At 40.1% G+C, this 20,339-nt stretch overlaps 1 protein-coding gene across 1 annotated transcript in view; it reads right to left on the reverse strand.

The window, feature by feature from the left end:
* Positions 1-215: 215 nt before the first annotated feature.
* Positions 216-20,339, reverse strand: part of T265_05575 (hypothetical protein) — a gene marked incomplete at both ends in the record, with an annotated part of 21,986 nt that continues 1,862 nt past the window's right edge. The window contains 4 exons of the mRNA XM_009170616.1: positions 216-310; positions 2,046-2,089; positions 3,916-4,006; positions 5,746-5,789. Coding sequence (XP_009168880.1) covers position 2,089; positions 3,916-4,006; positions 5,746-5,789 — 136 coding nt within the window. The remainder of the gene's footprint in view (positions 311-2,045; positions 2,090-3,915; positions 4,007-5,745; positions 5,790-20,339) is intronic.

Here is a 20,339-nt window from a genome sequence, read left to right on the forward strand (position 1 = left end):
AATACTATTCCAACCGTCTTCTTTTGTCTCCATTCTAGGTCGTACCTTCTGTTATACTACACTGGGCGGAACAGGAAGTCAAGTACACGTTGAATGGTGATAAATGCTTGCAAACTAATTGCGAACAGATCAGCGGTCACCTGACCAACCACCAAAATCCATTGCATATTCATAGAAACATAGTTAAGCTTTGGCATGAGGAGAAATGAAAAAACTCACCAGCAGTACCATACAATAATGACGATGAATACAGTGAGGATTATTGCCAATAGAATCCCAACCATAAGGCCAACTGTTGCATTCAGAAAACCTTTGGAAGCAAGATAGCAAGATAGACTGTGTTACTAATTGTAAGGGAATTAAAATCAGTCACGTCGAACTAAGTAGATGCCAGCTTCCAGCAAGTTGTTCTGATAGTGTCTTGACTGCAAATTTGGTCAAGCTGAGCGTTCGCTTTGATCAGGTTAGTGGGCACGTGTGTTTATTGCAGTAGGAAGCTTTAGTAATTCTTACTGCTTCTGTAGCTGAGAAACCGCTGGCTTAAAATGCTAGTCCTGTCACAGATTGTGAGTTTGAATACCCTTTTAGAACTACAAAGTTTATGCCTCTGCTGCTTTTAATACGAACCACACATTTAATTAATCATGATCAATTTCTGCATTATAGGGCTAACTCGCAGTTAGCCCCTATGGGGCTGGAAACATGAGAACGCCATTTTCTATGAAGCAGCTTGCAGTTACAAGAGTATCTGAGAGAAGATAACAAGTAATTGATTTGCCGTCCTGGTGTGTGCTAGTGGCAGTGATAGTAGCCAACTGTACTGCAAAAAAACGCGCAAAAAAGAATCTACGAACACGCTTTTTTTAGGCATCTATGTTTGATTCGCTGAAATTCACTGACAGTTTAGTAAGACTGGGATTTATGAATAGAAATTGTCGGTAGCTACTTCAACCTTCAATCGTACGCGATTATCCGCCGTATATCCAAAACCAATTCTTACTCTGTGATGAAAAACTATTGAAAAATCGATAAGAAAGTTACGGATCATGGTTACCGGAGATCATAGATCAGAAACTGATGGGCAAGGTGGTTGGTTGTAAAATTTCCCGATATTCAAACCTAGACTGTTGGTTTCCCGTCATCATGCAGCGTTAATGAATCCCAAATGATAGCCTGTACTTGAACACTAGCAAATGATCTACAAGCGCCTAATCACCAGTGACATGGTTAATAGGTTTTTGGGAAGCTATGTGGTGCAATGTGTCAGTGCAAGCACACTTACTGGTAGTGTGCATATGCCCATGTATGTATTGCTAGCCGGGCCTGACATTCACTTACGACTGGTTGCATACCCATGCATTTACATGCCCCATTAGTCTGTGTTCTGGTTGATCGACGTCTATATGATTGTTGAGTTCGTCCCCTTCAACTTCCCTTTACTGGTCGGCACTCGGGTAACCTTTGACTTGGATAGCGCCGTCCTGCATGCCGTGACCTCTAGGAGGATTCATCAGTAAAAGACTAATTTCCTGATACTTGTCCCCTCTCGTGAGTGGCCTCTGTCGTAAATGATCGTACATTAATACATGGCCGTCAATTAGTCAGGGAATAGGTTAAATCTTGAATTTAGTTTAGACTAATATGGTAGCGCCTCTTCTCACGATACAGTCAAGTTGAAGCGTGCCTTTTCCGAAAGAATCGCACTATAGGCGATCAACTTTGGTGCAGCAGCTTCAGAGTAGAGAACATACAATCAAACAGAATCGTTGCAACAGAAACAATCAGGTTGCAGACTGACACGCGGTTTTTTTTATCATACCCCTATGCTAATTTAAGTGTCATCTAGTCATAAACGGCCCAACATGCAATGACTACGCTTGAAAGACGGTCGTTTAGTAGACCATGCTACTTCTAGTCACAGGAAGAGAATACTACCGCTAACCATTTCTACTGATGGTCTCGTTAAAAATTCCGCTTGGATGATTTCTGTATCTATCTGTTTGCTTGCAGATGGTGTTCGGCATTTGTTTTACACACAAACTCACCGTTATACAGGTGACAGTACTTCCCAATATACTCAGGCGTGCATCTGAAATTGTAAAAAAAATTGTCTTATGGTGATAATGCACTTTTGAAGTGTNAACAGATCAGACCATGCTATTTGCCTTTCCGAGGAATTTTATTTCACAGGATGTGTTCTTGGACGAAAACTCAGTGACCTTTTTTGTTTACCCTGAGAAATCCATTTATTTACGTACCATTTCTCCACGCCTGTTTGATTAGGAAATTTATCTGTCCATTAAGCCTAACAGAAAAACCAACCAGTCATTCCATTCAAGCTATGAAATAGGCTGTAGCTTATCCAGACTTACAGCAGAGCTTATTCGCCGTCGGCAGTAGAACGAGTAAAATAACCTGTCTGGCGAAACGCAGTCACGTCGTTAAAAATATACCGGAGTATTAAGAGCTGGGCTGCGTCCACTGGTGATTTATCGACTGGCTGTTGATCTGTTCGCCCAGTTTTACATTTAGCCTGCAGAAGCGACGCTCATAATTAAAGTAATTTCAGCAGTACTTCTTGATGATCTCATCTCGTGTTTAGAGGCTAGCCGTTCTTAATAACCGAAAACCACGTCATTTGGCCGGTTGTGTCGCGAACTGGCTATGTAGCAAACGAAGATAACCCCTGGTTAGTCACACTGTGAGCCATTCACGATTTGATGGCTGGGTGCCCCTAATACCATCAGGAAGATTCCAGAATGACATTGCGGAAACCTTTGTGATCACCATATAAATACTATTCCAACCGTCTTCTTTTGTCTCCATTCTAGGTCGTACCTTCTGTTATACTACACTGGGCGGAACAGGAAGTCAAGTACACGTTGAATGGTGATAAATGCTTGCAAACTAATTGCGAACAGATCAGCGGTCACCTGACCAACCACCAAAATCCATTGCATATTCATAGAAACATAGTTAAGCTTTGGCATGAGGAGAAATGAAAAAACTCACCAGCAGTACCATACAATANAACAGATCAGACCATGCTATTTGCCTTTCTGAGGAATTTTATTTCACAGGATGTGTTTTTGGACGAAAATTCAGTGACCTTTTTTGTTTATCCTCAGAAATCTATTTATTTATGTACCATTTCTCCACGCCTGTTTGATTAGGATATCTATCTGTCCGTTAAGCCTAACAGAAAAACCAACTAGTCATTCCATCCATGCTATGAAATAGGCTGTAGCTTATCCAGACTTACAGCAGAGCTTATTCGCCGTCGGCAGTAGAACGAGTAAAATAACCTGTCTGGCGAAACGCAGTCACGTCGTTAGAAATACACCGGAATATTAAGAGCTGGGCTGCATCCACTGGTGATTTATCAACTGGCTGTTGATCTGTTTGACCAGTTTTACATTTAGCCTACAGACGCGACGCTCATAATCAAAGTAATTTCAGCAGTACGTACTGATGATCTCACCTCGTGTCCAGAGGCTAGCCGTTCTAAATAACCGAAAACCACGTCATTTGGCCGGTTGTGTCCCGAACTGGCTACGTAGCAAACGAAGATAACCCCTGGTTAGTCACACTGTGAGCCATTCACGATTTGATGGCTGGGCGCCCCTAACACCATCAGGAAGATTCCAGAATGACATTGCGGAAACCTTTGTGATCACCATATAAATACTATTTCAGTCGTCTTCCTTTGTCTCCATTCTAGGTCGTTTCATATCATCGTACCTTCTGTTATACTACAATGGGCGGAACAGGAAGTCAAGTTCACGTTGAATGGTGACAAATGCTTGCAAACTAATTTCGAACAGATCAGTGGTCACCTGACCAACCACCAAAATCCACTGCATATTCATAGAAACTTAGTTAAGCTTAGGTATCAGGAGAAATGAAAAAACTCACCAGCAGTACCATACAATGATGACGATGAATACAGTGAGGATTATTGCCAATAGAATCCCGACCATAAGGCCAACTGTTGCATTCAGAAAACCTTTGGAAGCAAGATAGCAAGATAGACTGTGTTACTAATTGTAAGGGAATTAAAATCAGTCACGTCGAACTAAGTAGATGCCAGCTTCCAGCAAGTTGTTCTGATAGTGTCTTGACTGCAAATTTGGTCAAGCTGAGCGTTCGCTTTGATCAGGTTAGTGGGCACGTGTGTTTATTGCAGTAGGAAGCTTTAGTAATTCTTACTGCTTCTGTAGCTGAGAAACCGCTGGCTTAAAATGCTAGTCCTGTCACAGATTGTGAGTTTGAATACCCTTTTAGAACTACAAAGTTTATGCCTCTGCTGCTTTTAATACGAACCACACATTTAATTAATCATGATCAATTTCTGCATTATAGGGCTAACTCGCAGTTAGACCCTATGGGGCTGGAAACATGAGAACGCCATTTTCTATGAAGCAGCTTGCAGTTACAAGAGTATCTGAGAGAAGATAACAAATAATTGATTTGCTGTCCTGGTGTGCGCTAGTGGCAGTAATAATAGACAACTGTACTGCAAAAAACGCGCAAAAAAGATAGAATCTACGAACGCGCTTTTTTTAGGCATTTATGTTTGATTCGCTGAAATTCAATGACAGTTTAGTAAGACTGTGATTTATGAATCGAAATTGTCGGTAGCTACTTCAACCTTCAATCGTACGCGATTATCCACCGTGTATCCGAAACCAATTCTTTCTCTGTGATGAAAAACTATTGAAAAATCGATAAGAAAGTTACGGTTCATGGTTACCGGAGATCATAGATCAGAAACTGATGGGCAAGGTGGTTGGTTGTAAAATTTCCCGATATTCAAACCTGGACTGTCGGTTTTCCGTCATCATGCAGCGTTAATGAACCCCAACTGAAAGCCTTTACTTGAACACTAGCAAATGATCTACAACCGCCTAATCACCAGTGACATGGTTAATAGGTTTTTGGGAAGCTATGTGGTGCAATGTGTCAGTGCAAGCACACTTACTGGTAGTGTGCATATGCCCATGTATGTATTGCTAGCCGGGCCTGACATTCACTTACGACTGGTTGCATACCCACGCATTTACATGCCCCATTAGTCTGTGTTCTGGTTGATCGACGTCTATATGATTGTTGAGTTCGTCCCCTTCAACTTCCCTTTACTGGTCGGCACTCGGGTAACCTTTGACTTGGATAGCGCCGTCCTGCATGCCGTGACCTCTAGGAGGATTCATCAGTAAAAGACTAATTTCCTGATACTTGTCCCCTCTCGTGAGTGGCCTCTGTCGTAAATGATCGTACATTAATACATGGCCGTCAATTAGTCAGGGAATAGGTTAAATCTTGAATTTAGTTTAGACTAATATGGTAGCGCCTCTTCTCACGATACAGTCAAGTTGAAGCGTGCCTTTTCCGAAAGAATCGCACTATAGGCGATCAACTTTGGTGCAGCAGTTTCAGAGTAGAGAACATACAATCAAACAGAATCGTTGCAACAGAAACAATCAGGTTGCAGACTGACACGCGGTTTTTTTTTATCATACCCCTATGCTAATTTAAGTGTCATCTAGTCATAAACGGCCCAACATGCAATGACTACGCTTGAAAGACGGTCGTTTAGTAGACCATGCTACTTCTAGTCACAGGAAGAGAATACTACCGCTAACCATTTCTACTGATGGTCTCGTTAAAAATTCCGCTTGGATGATTTCTGTATCTATCTGTTTGCTTGCAGATGGTGTTCGGCATTTGTTTTACACACAAACTCACCGTTATACAGGTGACAGTACTTCCCAATATAATCAGGCGTGCATCTGAAATTGTAAAAAAAATTGTCTTATGGTGATAATGCACTATTGAAGTGTATTAACTTTTCGATGAAAAATAAAGTTAATCAAGTGCAACGTGCTGTACAGAACTCATTTTTTTGAAAACGAAGAATTCATAATGACCTGCTATTTATCTTGTTCACTCGGAGGTTATTCGTTATCACAGAATAAAGTCTGATTCATACGCGCGATGCAACAGAAGGCAGTCTAAATTACTTGTGCGTGTTTATCACTGATTCTTCCTTGCTATTAGGAACACCACTTTAAGTAAAGTGAAATATGACCCCATATCATTGTATCAGTTTTTATCTTCAAACAGAACGTACTCATAAGGAGGAAAATGGTCTAGATACTCCACTTGTGCCCACAAAGTGACCGATAAAGAAAGTAAACGTGACGCGCATGCTGAGATGCAAACCATTTTAAGTGTGTGCACTGTGTAGGCACTGTGTTCTGATAAAATCTATCTGGCAATCACTACCACAAACAAGAATAACAGTGTGAGATCAATGGGACCCAACTTTTATGACCTCATGAATACTCTGAACGTAATGGTCTATATTTTCTTTGCCTCCTTCCTAGCAACTCTCCAAAAAGTGTGCAGGATAAACCAGTACAATTATTTTTAAAGACAACATTACTCATAAGGTTGCTGAAAACTCTATAGCCCACGGCCGTTTTCGCCATTCTTGAGAATTATCAGTTTGGCGCAATCCCCGCGTTTTCCTCAGGAGCATTCTAAACGAGAGATTCACTTGAGTCACTCGTGAAAACCAAACTGATTTGCAAACCACTGCATTTCATAGTACAATTACGCTCTGGTGGGTTCATTAGTCTGTCAGGAGAAGAAGAAACGGGAGAAAGTTCTTAACACACGCTTCATACGAATTCCCCGTGTTAGCCAAATGGACGCCAGTGTGGTGAACTAACCTCTACTAATAAAACACAAAATTACACTACTTTTTATCTCTAGCGCCACACTTATACTTTACCCATCAGCAGACGCTTTTCGCAAGATGAACCGATGGTTTTTAGGAGCACGGCACTGAAGAGAGACAGACAGACAATCATCTTCAAGCCCAGTCATGAAGGACGAGATCTATCCAGATGACATTTCGGATGCGACATGGGGACAGTATAAAAACCGAAACACATGGAACAGCTGATATCATCACAGAACTGATAATATAAAACAAGTCAACTTTATCGAAAAAATTTTTGGGTATTTTTGACAATTTGTAGTACATTTCCCGAAAATAACCAAACTTGTAACATGGGGTAGACCGCGCGAAAAGACCTCCGATTTCTGATAGACCAACTTACAGCTTCGGTATGCGACTCGAGAACAGAGGCTTAAGTAGATATGGCCTTGCAAAATGCGTACCTATATAGATAAGGTACAGAAATTCAAGCTGTTCAGTACCTGACTTGAGCTAACAGTTACAGGTTTGGCTTCTTGTTTAACTGGCTTAGACAAAAAACTACTTCCGTGACACCCTCAAAATTACTGTTCAAATGATCTCAAAGGATAATTTCAGGGAATACAAAGGATGCTTGTTGCATAAGGGTATCTAAACTGTTCATCAAACACGCATTTATAAAGCGGATTTTTTCAATATAAATTTGAGTATAGAAAAATATATTTTTGTTGACCGAAGCCAAACGCATCTGCTTTGTGCGTAGGGTATTGTTCCACTTTGAAAATGCCAAAGGTTTTGATCCATAACCCATTGCTTGTACTATTAATTTGTGAAACGAACGTAGGTATGATGAACCCCTGTGGTAGGCAGTTGGTCCGATATCTAATGGGGTTACGAACCGAAAACAATGATTCTAACTTTGTGTGTGCCCATTGTTATGCTGTCACGTTTAAGCAAGCCACTTATTCGCAAGGATCCTGTGGACATTTAACTATTGATCTTATCCCCTTCCGATTTGCACTGACACAACGGGACTGAAAGGAAGGTCTCCGTTGCGGAGTATTTATTAGAAAATGCCAACTGACCAGTTGCAGACCATTGTACAAGGAAGCAAAACTCTCAGATGCATCTTATTTACAAAAACTGAACATCCATCTTCCCTTAAACGCGTCTTCCTGAACTTTCCTGGATATTCATTGACTGTTGCTCAAACTGGTACAAAGAGACTCCACAAATTCCGCAATGGATCTCCCTTTTCAAGAGACGCAAAGCGAATTTACAAGAAGAAAACATACGACTCGCATGCCTCCCCCATCAGATGTATCACCGTTACGCCACCACAAAGCATCTGTGGCCTGACCGCCATTTGCCAGTAAATCCACTTAGGTTGCTGGCCACCCATATTCATATATACATGCTCCCATATTTGTAATATAACCAATGGAAGAAATATATAAATCCAGTCTTTTTCATTCGTACTCATTTCAAAGCCGGGATTTCTAACGCGTCCTCGGAGTTACCTGTGTTTAAATCAAGCTTGATTTTCGCGAGTCGAGATGCCGCGGAAGTCACTCGGATTGTCGTGTCACAACAAACGATTGCTTGCTTCATGCGGGTTCTCAGCTGGGTTGCTGCTTTTGAGTAGAGCTTGTAAATCAGTTACCAGAATGATAACAACTGTAGACTAAACCTCGTGCACTGTTCTCGCTATAGCTTACCGCTGATTGCCTTTTTGCCCCACTTTCTCTGAAAACACGTAGTTATCGTGAATAAACTTCAGCTTCTGACCAGTTTCCCCTTCTTGGGGTTCATCAGGTGAGCGCAGTCCCCGAGTTTTCGTCAACCTTATGTTCAACTTGAAACTTAGTGACTAGGCCCCAAGAAAAGCGAAACTGGTCGTGGGTTGCCGACAAATTTTCGGAAATCTTATGAGTAGTGCATTACTAATATACATGCACCGCGATATCTCGAATATCGTAGCGACTGAAACATGAGGCGGCCTGGTGCGGAACATTCACTTGCCTGGAAACATCATAAACGAGGGATTTAGTTGGGTTCCAGGCAAGTCTCTCGCAAAACCAAATTATTTTGCAAGTGCGTGTGTTTCGCAAAATTCAGCTTTCCTGATTTTTCCTTGTTTCAATGTACACAGGTAGTAGAATAACCTCGTTACCACTTAGGTAATGGGATATTTTTCCGGGTTTCCAACCTTGACGAAGTCGATTAGGTAAAACTAGCTGATTACCAACAACTCCCTGGGTTGTTTTGCCACAGAGAATTCGTCAAAGAATCTCATTTGGCCCGAAAGTACGAAATTCTAAACGAGCCAGCTGACTTACATCAGCTTTGTGCTCTGTTGTACAAGTTAGACCAGTTTGCGTACGACAAATCACCAACTTCCAGGCCATATCGCTTCCACATTTAATTTTTTTTAATAATTGAAGCATATTTTCCACATTATGAAACTTAAAAGTGGTTTGACTTTTCTAGGTTTTGAACAAACGTTTGAACATATTTTGTTTCAGTCACATTAACTCAAAACGTTTTGAAAGCTCGCCTTTCTGGAACGGTCAAAGAACATTGATCTATCGGAGTAACCAAAACAAAAGCCCTAACGCCACGAGAATTCAAATGACGATTTTGCTTTTTGAAACGGAGACGGTGCGCTTGGCAAGGAGAAGACGGACAGCAGTCTGGATTTCTACGCTGGTGATGGTCTAGCGCTTATTGTAGTGAGGGAGACGTCTGAGCTCAGCATCATTCCGCTCAAAAATGTTGTCGACGAAGGAATTCATGATCGACATAGGTTTCGAGGGGATGCCAATGTCGGGGTGCACCTAACGGAGGACCTTGTAAATGTAGATAGCATATGTTTCCTTTCTCTGCTTCATCTTCTTGTCGACCTTTGGAACCTTCCCCTTCGATGTCTTCTTTGCAGCCTTGCCATGAGGCTGTAGAGCAACGCAAGTCTTTTGTGAGAACTACTCTATTTTAATTGAGATACTGAAAAAATTCCTCCAGATAGTTCTGTGTCAAAATGTTTCACTGCTTCGTAAATCGGCAAGCGAGTAGGTCTACAAAGCTTTTAATTCCCACAGTTTGTCAGACATCCACTGTCTCCTTAGTCTTTTGCCACAGCCCATTTTAGCCAGTTCGGCAATCTTTTGATGCTCACCACACGAGGTCGGGAGCCTTTGCCCATACTTCGTTTTGTAGAACGGATGAGCTTAAAAACTTACTTTACAGAGTATTCTGCCGTGGGCTATGGCTAAAAACGGGTCATTAAATGTTGCTGGAATCTGATTTTTCGCCTAGTAGCCAGGTGTTGTTGTGGTACTAAACCCAACTCAACGGGAGCTAAGTATCGAATCAGTTGGATTCCATAACCTGTATGTCTGTAACACTCAAATGTTTAACTATACGAAACTAAGAACCATTGAAATTCGCTACATTTATATGGATTATCACTGGTGGTGTGTCAGAATCCTGAATGGAAATTGAAGTGGCATCCCCCGGTTCATGGTTGCCAGTAGTATGATTGACTTTCGCCGACCACGCCAAGTCTAATCAATATATGGTTAAATCAAGTCAGTTTGATTGGTTCTTCTAGGAAGCATTTTCAGATACATCTGTTATTAGTAAAGCATAGTTAGTACGGCAAGGGAAGATTGCATCACCTCTTCTGAGAGATCGTCACCCTAGAGCCAGTCAAAAGCAACTGGTTAACTTCATTATATACACCTGGGAATGACCGGTTCCACAAACTCTTTCGCAAATTTTCTCTTCATTTCCTTTTCCACAGTTCGGTTACATAAATAGTTAAAGTTGCAGAGTGAAGTACAAGATTTGTCAACAAGCAGTTTGCATCGTCTTGTTTCTAGCCATCAGTCTCAAAAATGAATATAAGTCCAGTTGCCTGAGTAGTCAAAAACAATACAACATGGCAAAACTTATATATTCGCTTTGACCAGCCAGAATATCTAATAATCAAACTTGCGTTTTATCACATTGTTTTGTAACACTTATCGAGAAAATCAGCTACCTTGCAATCTCACAAGACAGTTGCTCAAATCGAGTATGACTTTGAGGCCTAATACCCACCAGGTCAGTGGTCTGTTTCACTAATCTTTGGAATTGTAGGTGTTTTTCGAAAACTTAATCAGCCACTGGTCCCTCTTCTCTTGACTACAAACGAATAAATAAATGAAATGTATGAGTGCAAAATGGTCCATGATCTAATGCCTCAGTTGCTTAAACTTACTGAGACCGCCATTCGTATCACCTGTCACCAAAAGTGAGTCCTTCTCGGCTGGACTTGGCAGGTATGTCGAATAAAAGATCCTTGGATATGCCCACAGTAAATTCAAACATGCCACTGTTATCATAGACTGAAGCGAACAAAATTTGTTTGTGAGGCAAAACAATGTACAATAGTTTGATATGTGTGCAGATGCTTTAATTACTGATGTTAAAATGTAAATGAGTGACAATTTAACTTGCCCTATGAAGTTTTTGTAGCCTGATCAAATGGTGCAAATGCGCTTCATTTGTAGTGGAATGGCTGATAGTGGTTTTACGACTCCACCGCCTTACCCCAATTTTTCTCCCCACGAACGCGCAGGACTATCGATTTTACGGAGCGTTTGGTTCAGTCGCTCAAAAACAAACGGATACAACTAAACTTTATTTTATTATTAATAAAGCACTTCCGTTGCGGAGACATTTTGATATCCTTCAGATATGTCTTGTTGTGTAAAGTAATCTAGCGTTTATGGTAGTAACCGGCCCAGATGTACTTAAGAGAAGTAACTGTGATACAGGAAATATTAGTAAGTCCCCAGTATTCGTCAAATCTGGCTGTCAAACAAGTTTGTTCACGAGCGCATTGGGATCATAACTCGAACTACCGTACTACGGTAATCACATAATGCTGCTCGATGAAGACGTAATGGCTGTCAGTAGATTAAAGTCGCAAACAAACAAACTCCGCAGAAACTTCGTCCGCTACTATACAAATAAGTCATCATGCAGTTGCTTGTCGATGAGCCGTGCTATCATATTTCACAAGCTCTCCACGTAGATTTCAACATTATTTTTAATACACTAGAATAATATAATAATAGTGTGCTAGAATAATTTGTGCTTAAAACCTTTAACCAGCGGTTCCTAGCTTATGGGATCAACTAATGTAGCGTATCATCGATTCGCATGACATAATTCACCTACTTTCGTGATATTTCGCTCCCTTCAATAACACCTAGTCTATCTTGATATAACGGAAAGACCGTTTGACTATAATGGCTTCTGACCTTACCTTCAGCACCTAATATGGATTTTACAATGCCGAATGACTGTTGGAGCATACACGAAAGAAGTCACCACTCTGCTCGGTTTACTTTGAGTGCATAATTAAATTGCAAACAGTCCAGCTGTTTTTTTTAATTTAAATGAGAGTTTTTGTCTCAAAGAACTGTTACATTCACTTACACAGAGTATGCAGCTGTAAGTCGACTGTAAACAATTAATCACGAAGAATCCCACCTAAATTATTACATTTCTTCCCCCTGAAAGTGATCACATCCGGTAGAGACACACTTTAAGGTGAAAAGCACTTTTGTTGCGTAACTTGAGGTAAACTATGAGCTCCTCCGAAAAGTAGTGAACAGGAGTGACCAGTTTTAGTCGGTCTACCTGGAGAACATATCCTTACATTTGAGCGGAAGTATAGAAACTACTTCGAAAGTTTGTAAAGAACATTACAGCGTTTTAAACAGGACTGAGCAACAATACTAACCTGATGGTAAAACATCTAAAGCCGCATACAATTTAACGCAACCAATACAGATCTGGATATTGGTATTCCGATTTTCTTGGAGGAGAGACAAAGTAAGCTTGCAAAATTTAACAATTGCAATGAGGAATTGATCTTTTCCAAATTCAAGAGAATAAAGGAAATTTTGCACTCTGTTGCACTTTGCTGATCTAATGGATAAGCAAGGGCAGACACGATTCATGTGGAAACAATATGCAATGACTGGGAAACTTCTCGATGAGATATTCGATCCGTTGTTGTTATTATGGTATTAGAGGTGTTATATTATTATTATATTATTATTATATTATTAGAGAGATGAATCCTGTTCTGCTACAATGAAGGATGTCCTACAATTGGTTTGTAAGTGTCGACGAACCACTCCAGTGGATAACCAAAGCGGGTTTGTCGGTGACGATAGAGAACAACGTCGTCAAAAATTAACCTAATGCTAGTTTTAAGTTAATTTAAGACAGTCAAGTTATTTTTGTGATCCGATATGAACACACGCAGGTTAAACATAAAAAGGGAAAATTGAACGTGAGTAAAAGTAGGATAGATTCTGGACTCGAGAAACAGGAAGATCTTGTGACCGAAAAATGAAATGCACCATTTACAGCTTCGGACGCCTTTTGGTTTGCCTTGGTGAAGTTGTTAATCTTCTCCACTCTGTTCTAGTGGCTACAAACTTTTGTCCAGGAAGATCAAATAGTTCTACAGTTCTCCCACCTATTAAATGTACACGCAGTCATTGCACTTCTGGATGCCTTTCTGGTCTTTTGCCTTCAACTTTGCCAAAATTGTTGTAGAAAATTTTAAGTGGATTCTTAGATTGTGAGCCCTGACGGAGAAAAAACAAAAATCTCGTCTATCCACATTTCTTGGAAATATAATTCGTCGTTTTGTTCGCATATGCCCGAGTGCTCGCCGAATTGTAAAAATAAATATTGCCTAAAACGAAGCATAAAGTTATCTGGCAAACCACAACGCAAAGGTTCTACATCCATTTATTCACGCCTTTTCCACACCAGTCTCGGTTCAATTACACAACGAGTGTCAGCACCGAGTGGCGAACGAATGGCAATGTACATTTTAGACAAGTTGGTTAAGTTTCCATTTAGTGTGTATTTTGTCGTTTACTGATTTGTTTTTTTGTCCAAATAACCTGTTTGCAGAGGATTACAAGTGTCCCAGTTATAAGAAGCGGGTTTTGCACATCAATGGATTCAGGATACATGATATACTTTCCGCAGTCTGACTGGAAGCAATTGATTTAAAGCAGATTAGCGCTTTAGGTTTTCCTTTGAATACTACGTCTAAGATATCAACGAACATTTTTACCCATTACGCTGATGCATACTCACCAGCGGTTGAGGGATTCGCGGTTTATTTTATATAGTCACACTCATTTGTATTGTGAAGAGTCGGTACATATGAGAATCGCGTTACGTATCACCCAAAAACTATGCTCTCAAAGAGATGACGGTTAATCCGGAACATAGTACAAATACCTCTCAGCAAGAATTTTGGCATAGTCACTTTGTGTGAGTCAGTTAAACCTACTGAGTAGGTGGCGTGGGGAAAAACAGTTGGATGATATACACTGACACGTGTGTGAAGATCAAGATGGTACTGCGTCGTTTATCCATCCACCCACACATTTTAAACGACCGGATGAGTTAATTTTACCAAAACACCCAATTTGCCTACACACACCCACACTTCTATACGAATTGTGAACACATTTAATTGCATCGTGATAAGTGTCTGCTGCTAACGTCATAATTTGTAACTTGCAAACGACAATTCAATTCACCTAGAGGCAAATCAAACTGATGAAACTGGAAAATAGTGGAAGTAAAATACGATATCTTGTTCCTTCACAATGACATGTGGTGAACTAAGCTCTGGCAACTTATCTCACCAATTAATTGAATACTGTTGAGTAATAATAACGGTGGGATTGCTGATAAGGCAAAATTTAGAACATTCCCCAGCTAAGCTGGTTTGGAGCATGTTCAGAATCAGCAAGACCTTTTAGCTGAGAAGTTATCGTAGTCAATACCAGATCAGCTGTAGAGAGGAGAAAAATGTCGGTAACTCAGGCAGCGTAGATGGCTGTGACACAACCACCAAACCACCGCTACGCACTACTACGCTCCCCAATAACGCACTGATGATGTCATCTTGATTGGTGATGAAACGTTCGCAATCAAATTGTCCAGCTCAGTGAATAAGCCAACGACCAACTGTGGGGTTGGTGTTGTGAGCACTTATTTCCGTCTGCGTGCGTTATTCACACAGCTCCGGAGCCAATAGCCGGTGATAATTTTAATCAAGGATTGATGGACCATGCGGTTACTTTTAGCTTGCAAGATAAAATGCTCATGAAACTTCTGGAATAAAAAATAAGAGGATAGAGCCACAGCTAAAAATGAAGAGCAGGCTTTGGTCTGATATAAGCATGCTCCACAAAACAAACCGTCAAAAATGCTGGTCTTGTATCCCACTTGTACATTTGGATACCATGTGTGATTCGCCTACATGCTTCATTGACAAATGACCTTCTGTATAACCCTTAGATAATGGCTTTTGTGTAACTTTTCTACCTGTGAATCTTATTTGGTTACCTATTTTTGTGTTTAATAAGTCCGTTAAGCGTAAAATTGCCAAAATACTCTCTTTTAGTATGTTTCGGCTATTTTCCAAGCAGACACCACCAGCCTAGTTTGCACTGAAGGTTAATGTCGGAAATTTCCCATAATGAGACGAGTCAGGCTTTTAATTTCAGGTGGTGAATCTATGAGCTAAGTGATTTAACCGGTGCTTAAAACCAATTTACCTTCAGAAGGTGACGAAAGCATTCCAAACATACCGCCCAAAACTGAGATCAAACCGTGGGGTGAGTTCAAAACCAACATCTCTACCCTTCCCTTCAGAAATGGCTTATTTTTAATTTTTTTTATTAGGCTCGTGAAATTTTAGATTCGATGGCCCTTTTTTACAAACTACTTCTATTTGCATACCAGTGTGGTGGCGTTTAAGGACGGGAGAAACTAACATTACCACTCCAGTTTAGGACGGTGTGAACTGCGGCGCAAATGATTCACAGATATTTACGCAAATTTCGTGGACTTCCATTGCGCCCGTCAGTTTGGACGGTCCTGTAACCTTTGGGCTGATCCTGGCTAGCAGCTTCATCCCAGTTGACTAGAGCCACGCGACGTCTTCCTGATCTCACTAAACGACATACAGATAAACATATGTCCCTTGATACGATAATTTCTTTGATGCAGTGTGTATGTAGTCAAACGCACTCCAACATTATAAGATACAGTGTGTCTGGCGATATTTTTGTGCACAAAATGAGTAGAAGCTGTCTAAATTCTAAGCATCCTTGTTTCCATCTGCGCTTAAACTTTCAGAGCAAACAAGTCGTATTTATTGTCTAACAAAGTACTAGTATCTAGCGGTAAAGCACTTTGATCAGGTTATGTGTACCTATCAAGCCACAGCTAGTCCTGAAAATTGGACTCTCTTTCGGTTACCAAACATCGCTTCAACACATCTTCTTTGTTCTGAACTTCTTCTAAACGTTTATAAGGCTTCGATAGTTTCTGGTGTTTTACTACCTAACCACGCCGAACAAATTAGCTAAACTTGCTGCTGTGGCACAAAAGTGCAGTTATTCCACCATGGTTCATTATAACTGACCGGCTGGTTGTAACGAATCTACTCTGAGTTCACTGAAATTTGTAATCACTAAATAGACTGCATCTTCTCGTTTACATTTGCCACTGCATCAAGCAACCATCCGCCACCAGTGTCAGAATTGTTTGGTTGAGTTAATTCGTCGTTCATAACGATAAGGTGAGCTCTGAAACAAATTTTACCCATACGTGCGTCTTCAGAAACCTGTGGGTAAAACTTACAGGGCTCCCACAGTTTTCTGTAATAATGTTAACTTTATCCTGCTTTATGGAAGAGTTGAATCACTTACTTATCTCCAGTAATCTTCCTTTAAGTAAAGTTGTCGACTCTAACTCAAGAGGATGGAAACATTTCACATCTGTTGGCATATTCATCTAAGGGTGTCAACGGCACAAGTAGGCCGTTATCAGAGTACTCAGCTAATCAACATCACCACTGAAAATAGCACGGGATGAAAAACCTTGCGCTTCAAAGTGATGCAACTGTAGCAGTGTATGAAGGTAATACATTACAACTGAAATGAAACCAAATTTAGCATATAGGGGGAGCTAGAGCTAACATAAAACAAACACGCCGGCGGCTACATCTAGAACAACCACTCGTAAAACTGGCTGGCAACTGACAGCGTAAACGCCACTGACACTGGTTGTCTGCCTTATGGTTAATTGTCTTCCACTTGGGAAGACTGTCTTCAACAGGGAAGATCACGTCAACTCCATCATGGAAGATAAATGACACCAGCAGCACCCAAACTTTCCATATCCTCACTCAATTCCATCTTTTCTGTGTTATTCCGTTCATCTACCAGATTTCGCCTCTTCTGATAAGGCAAGTAAACGCTCTTTTCTCGGTAGGCAATATCTTGGCATACATAACACATAACCCAGTCACCTCGGTTTGAAGTGATTCCCTGAATGCGCATTTTCCGGACTCAGCAGACTTCATGTTTATTTCAGGAATATCGGTGATCAGACGTCTGAAGATGTCTGAGATCCACCGCTCGAAATAGCAACGCTCCGCATCCATAAAACAGCACAGTCCGCACGCATCTAATGCCACCCAGTGAGGTCAAGTTTGGTGATGCGAGTAGCGTAAATTGGCAAAAACAATTCTGGCCTTTAACTTTGTTGCGCTGAGTTTGATTGTCAAACCACCGCCAGAGCTACCGCAGCTTTCAAGATATATAGAGAGTTTTACAACTTTCTGTCAGACTCCCTCAATTCTTCTAGGCACACTCAAAGAATGTATGTTCCGCAGCAAATCTTCGTGCTTTGTAGTCGCAAACTGCATACCATGGACTGTATAACTTTGTTCAGCTTCTTCAGCAATGCCTCTGCTTTTTAATTCTTTTAGAAAATTGTTAAATTGTCGTCTGCATGTTCCAGGTCGACAAGATATTCGCTCAAAGAAATTTAAAGACCGGTGTTTTAGATACCTTCTAGTGATTTTCCCATAGCCTAGTCACTAATAAAATTGGGCAAAGTGGATAAAGCATATGTTCTTGTTGCATATCATTACTTGTGGATAAGCTTTCGATGAAATTATATTACGCTCCCGCTTACCCACAAACATGTTGTTATAAACTTTGCATGAGATTCAAAAATCTCTAAGGCATAGCTTGCTGCGCTAATCTTTTGGAAAAAGTATGAAACAATGTAGTAAACACTTGTCAAAACCCGCACAACACAAAACTCGTTCCCAGAACTAATTATTAGACTAAAATAAAGCATTTTCTCAAAAAGCATCACCCAACTTGATCTAGCAGGATCAGTACCCTTGTGGAATGTTCCACTAGAATAACAAATAAATGAGTTATCGATCCAATAGGGTTGTCAAAAACGGTCAGATGTTTTGTCTCCCAGTTTTTCAATATCCACCTTCAGTAAAACGTTCAGTCCAACTTTCTAATGATACTTAAAACTGGTGAAGAGTTTGTAGACAGTGTGTTTCTTAAGAAGCGATAGTTTAAATTTTGAGTTATCGATTCAATAGGGTTGTCAAAAACGGTCAGATGTTTTGTCTCCCAGTTTTTCAATATCCACCTTCAGTAAAACGTTCAGTCCAACTTTCTAATGATACTTAAAACTGGTGAAGAGTTTGTAGACAGTGTGTTTCTTAAGAAGCGATAGTTTAAATTTTACACAGGTTCATGTGATTTCCCCATGAGCAGTTAAATGAGACGAATTTTAATATTTAACAAAATATATTTCCACCAAAAATTCATCCTTGTAAAAAGACTACCAACTAAGTGGTCCCAAACTTAAAATAGAGCAGTTTGGTGTGAAGATTTATCGGTAGGCAATATTGTTTGGAGTAAGCCGTCACTCTGGGTTATTTTTACTCATAAACACACGCCTACACATAAAACTTTGTATAATCAATAAAAATGTAGTATTTTCTATCATTTTATGTTGCTTTGCATCTAAGTTTGGTATGAACGGAGTAAAAATATTCGACGGTTTTGTCCTGCTTTTGCTGAACAACGCAAAACCTTACATTTTTTAGCAAAACTTTACCTTTTCCTCCCAAACCCCTAGCTATAAAGTATGAACGCTTTACTTAAAACAAACTAAGTACCAAGGAACGAACGAGTTTCAACTCATTTAAACTTCTGTGTTTTTAGAGGCAAACGCCCAGGAAGCTTGACAAAAAACGCAAGAACCTGTTTTATTAAGGAAATATACTAGTAAGTTTTGGATTTGCTTCAAATTTCAATACAGTTTACAGGACTAACATTTATTTGAAGTATAATTGTTGTGCCTCACACAAGATTATAGGTCATTTTTATCCGCAAAAAAACAATAAAATTGTTTTGCTTCCCTCAGGAGATTTGCAATTGGTGTTATTCTCAGCTGAAAAATGTTGATCTACCTAATTTTTTTTTGGCAAGCGATACTCACACAACATTTGCAAACTTGGTAGCCAGAGCACTATGAATCTAGGTGTTTAAAGCCATTTTGGTCGTCTACGCGTCCACCGTATCTAGCAGTTATTATCATCAAGTAGTCAATAATCTTGGCAGCGTTAAATATATAATAAAACCATTTCCTACGTATAAAATACAGCAAATTGGTGTTTTAAGCGTGTATCTGCAGTTTGTATAAAAGACCAGTGATTGTTTCTAGTTTTAGCTAAAGTGACAAAATTCCTAACATTTCGCTTGAATACGACTGAAACTTATAAAGTAATACAGGACGCATTGTGACATCATAATTTGAACTGGTTTCGTTTAGTTGTTTAAACACTATCCTAATCACGTTTTAGTTTCTTGTTCATAGTGCTTCAAAACTGAGTATGACACCATCAAGGGTGTGCCACCAATTTACCATGAAAATCTCCCCCTATAAACTTTGTCTGTTGTAACTGATGTCTCATAGTTCTAATTTCATCCTTCTTTTCAGTCCAAAACCGCTGTTTAGTTTCCTAGTTGCTATATACAACGCTTTAAATGAAGCCTCATATCATAGTTGTAGTCACACAAGACCTCCACTATCTTAAAATGAGAGATAAAATTTAATTTGTGAAAGACTGACTCGACGTTCACAGAAATTGGGATGCTCTTTTAGTCAAGATATATACTTGGTTGTTTACAGGTGCTTCGTAAGCCAGCCTGGTGAGTCTAAGCCTAAAACAGATGTATTGGTCAACGCTACTGTATAGAATTAGCTTTGCTTTCAAGCGCTTTGAATTCGTTGTTCCACTTTTGGAACTACTAGGTAAATAATTTAACACCGTGTCATATTGTTATCTTCAAAGCAAATGCATCATAAATTTCCTTTTTCTAAACTTAGGCCTTTGACGTTGATTGCACCACAGTCCACGGCTTGTTCCAATAATGTGAGTAATCTACCACTTAAGTTGACACAGAAGTAGTAATGAATAGGAGTCTGGCAACACAAAAAACTTGCACTTTTGGTCGCTTGTGATTTTTGGTATTGCGCCATTGCTCTAAATAAATTCGACAATGTTACAGCAGTTTGTTCTTAGACGTTTTATACTCATGATTGTTTTTCCGCCTACTTATAAGTGAGCGGGTGTTAACGTGTGCACTCCGGCTCTGAGTATTTTGTTTAATTTTGGTGCCATGTTGCC

The sequence above is a fragment of the Opisthorchis viverrini genome, assembly GCF_000715545.1.
Source record: "Opisthorchis viverrini unplaced genomic scaffold opera_v5_104, whole genome shotgun sequence".
NCBI lineage: Eukaryota > Metazoa > Platyhelminthes > Trematoda > Opisthorchiida > Opisthorchiidae > Opisthorchis > Opisthorchis viverrini.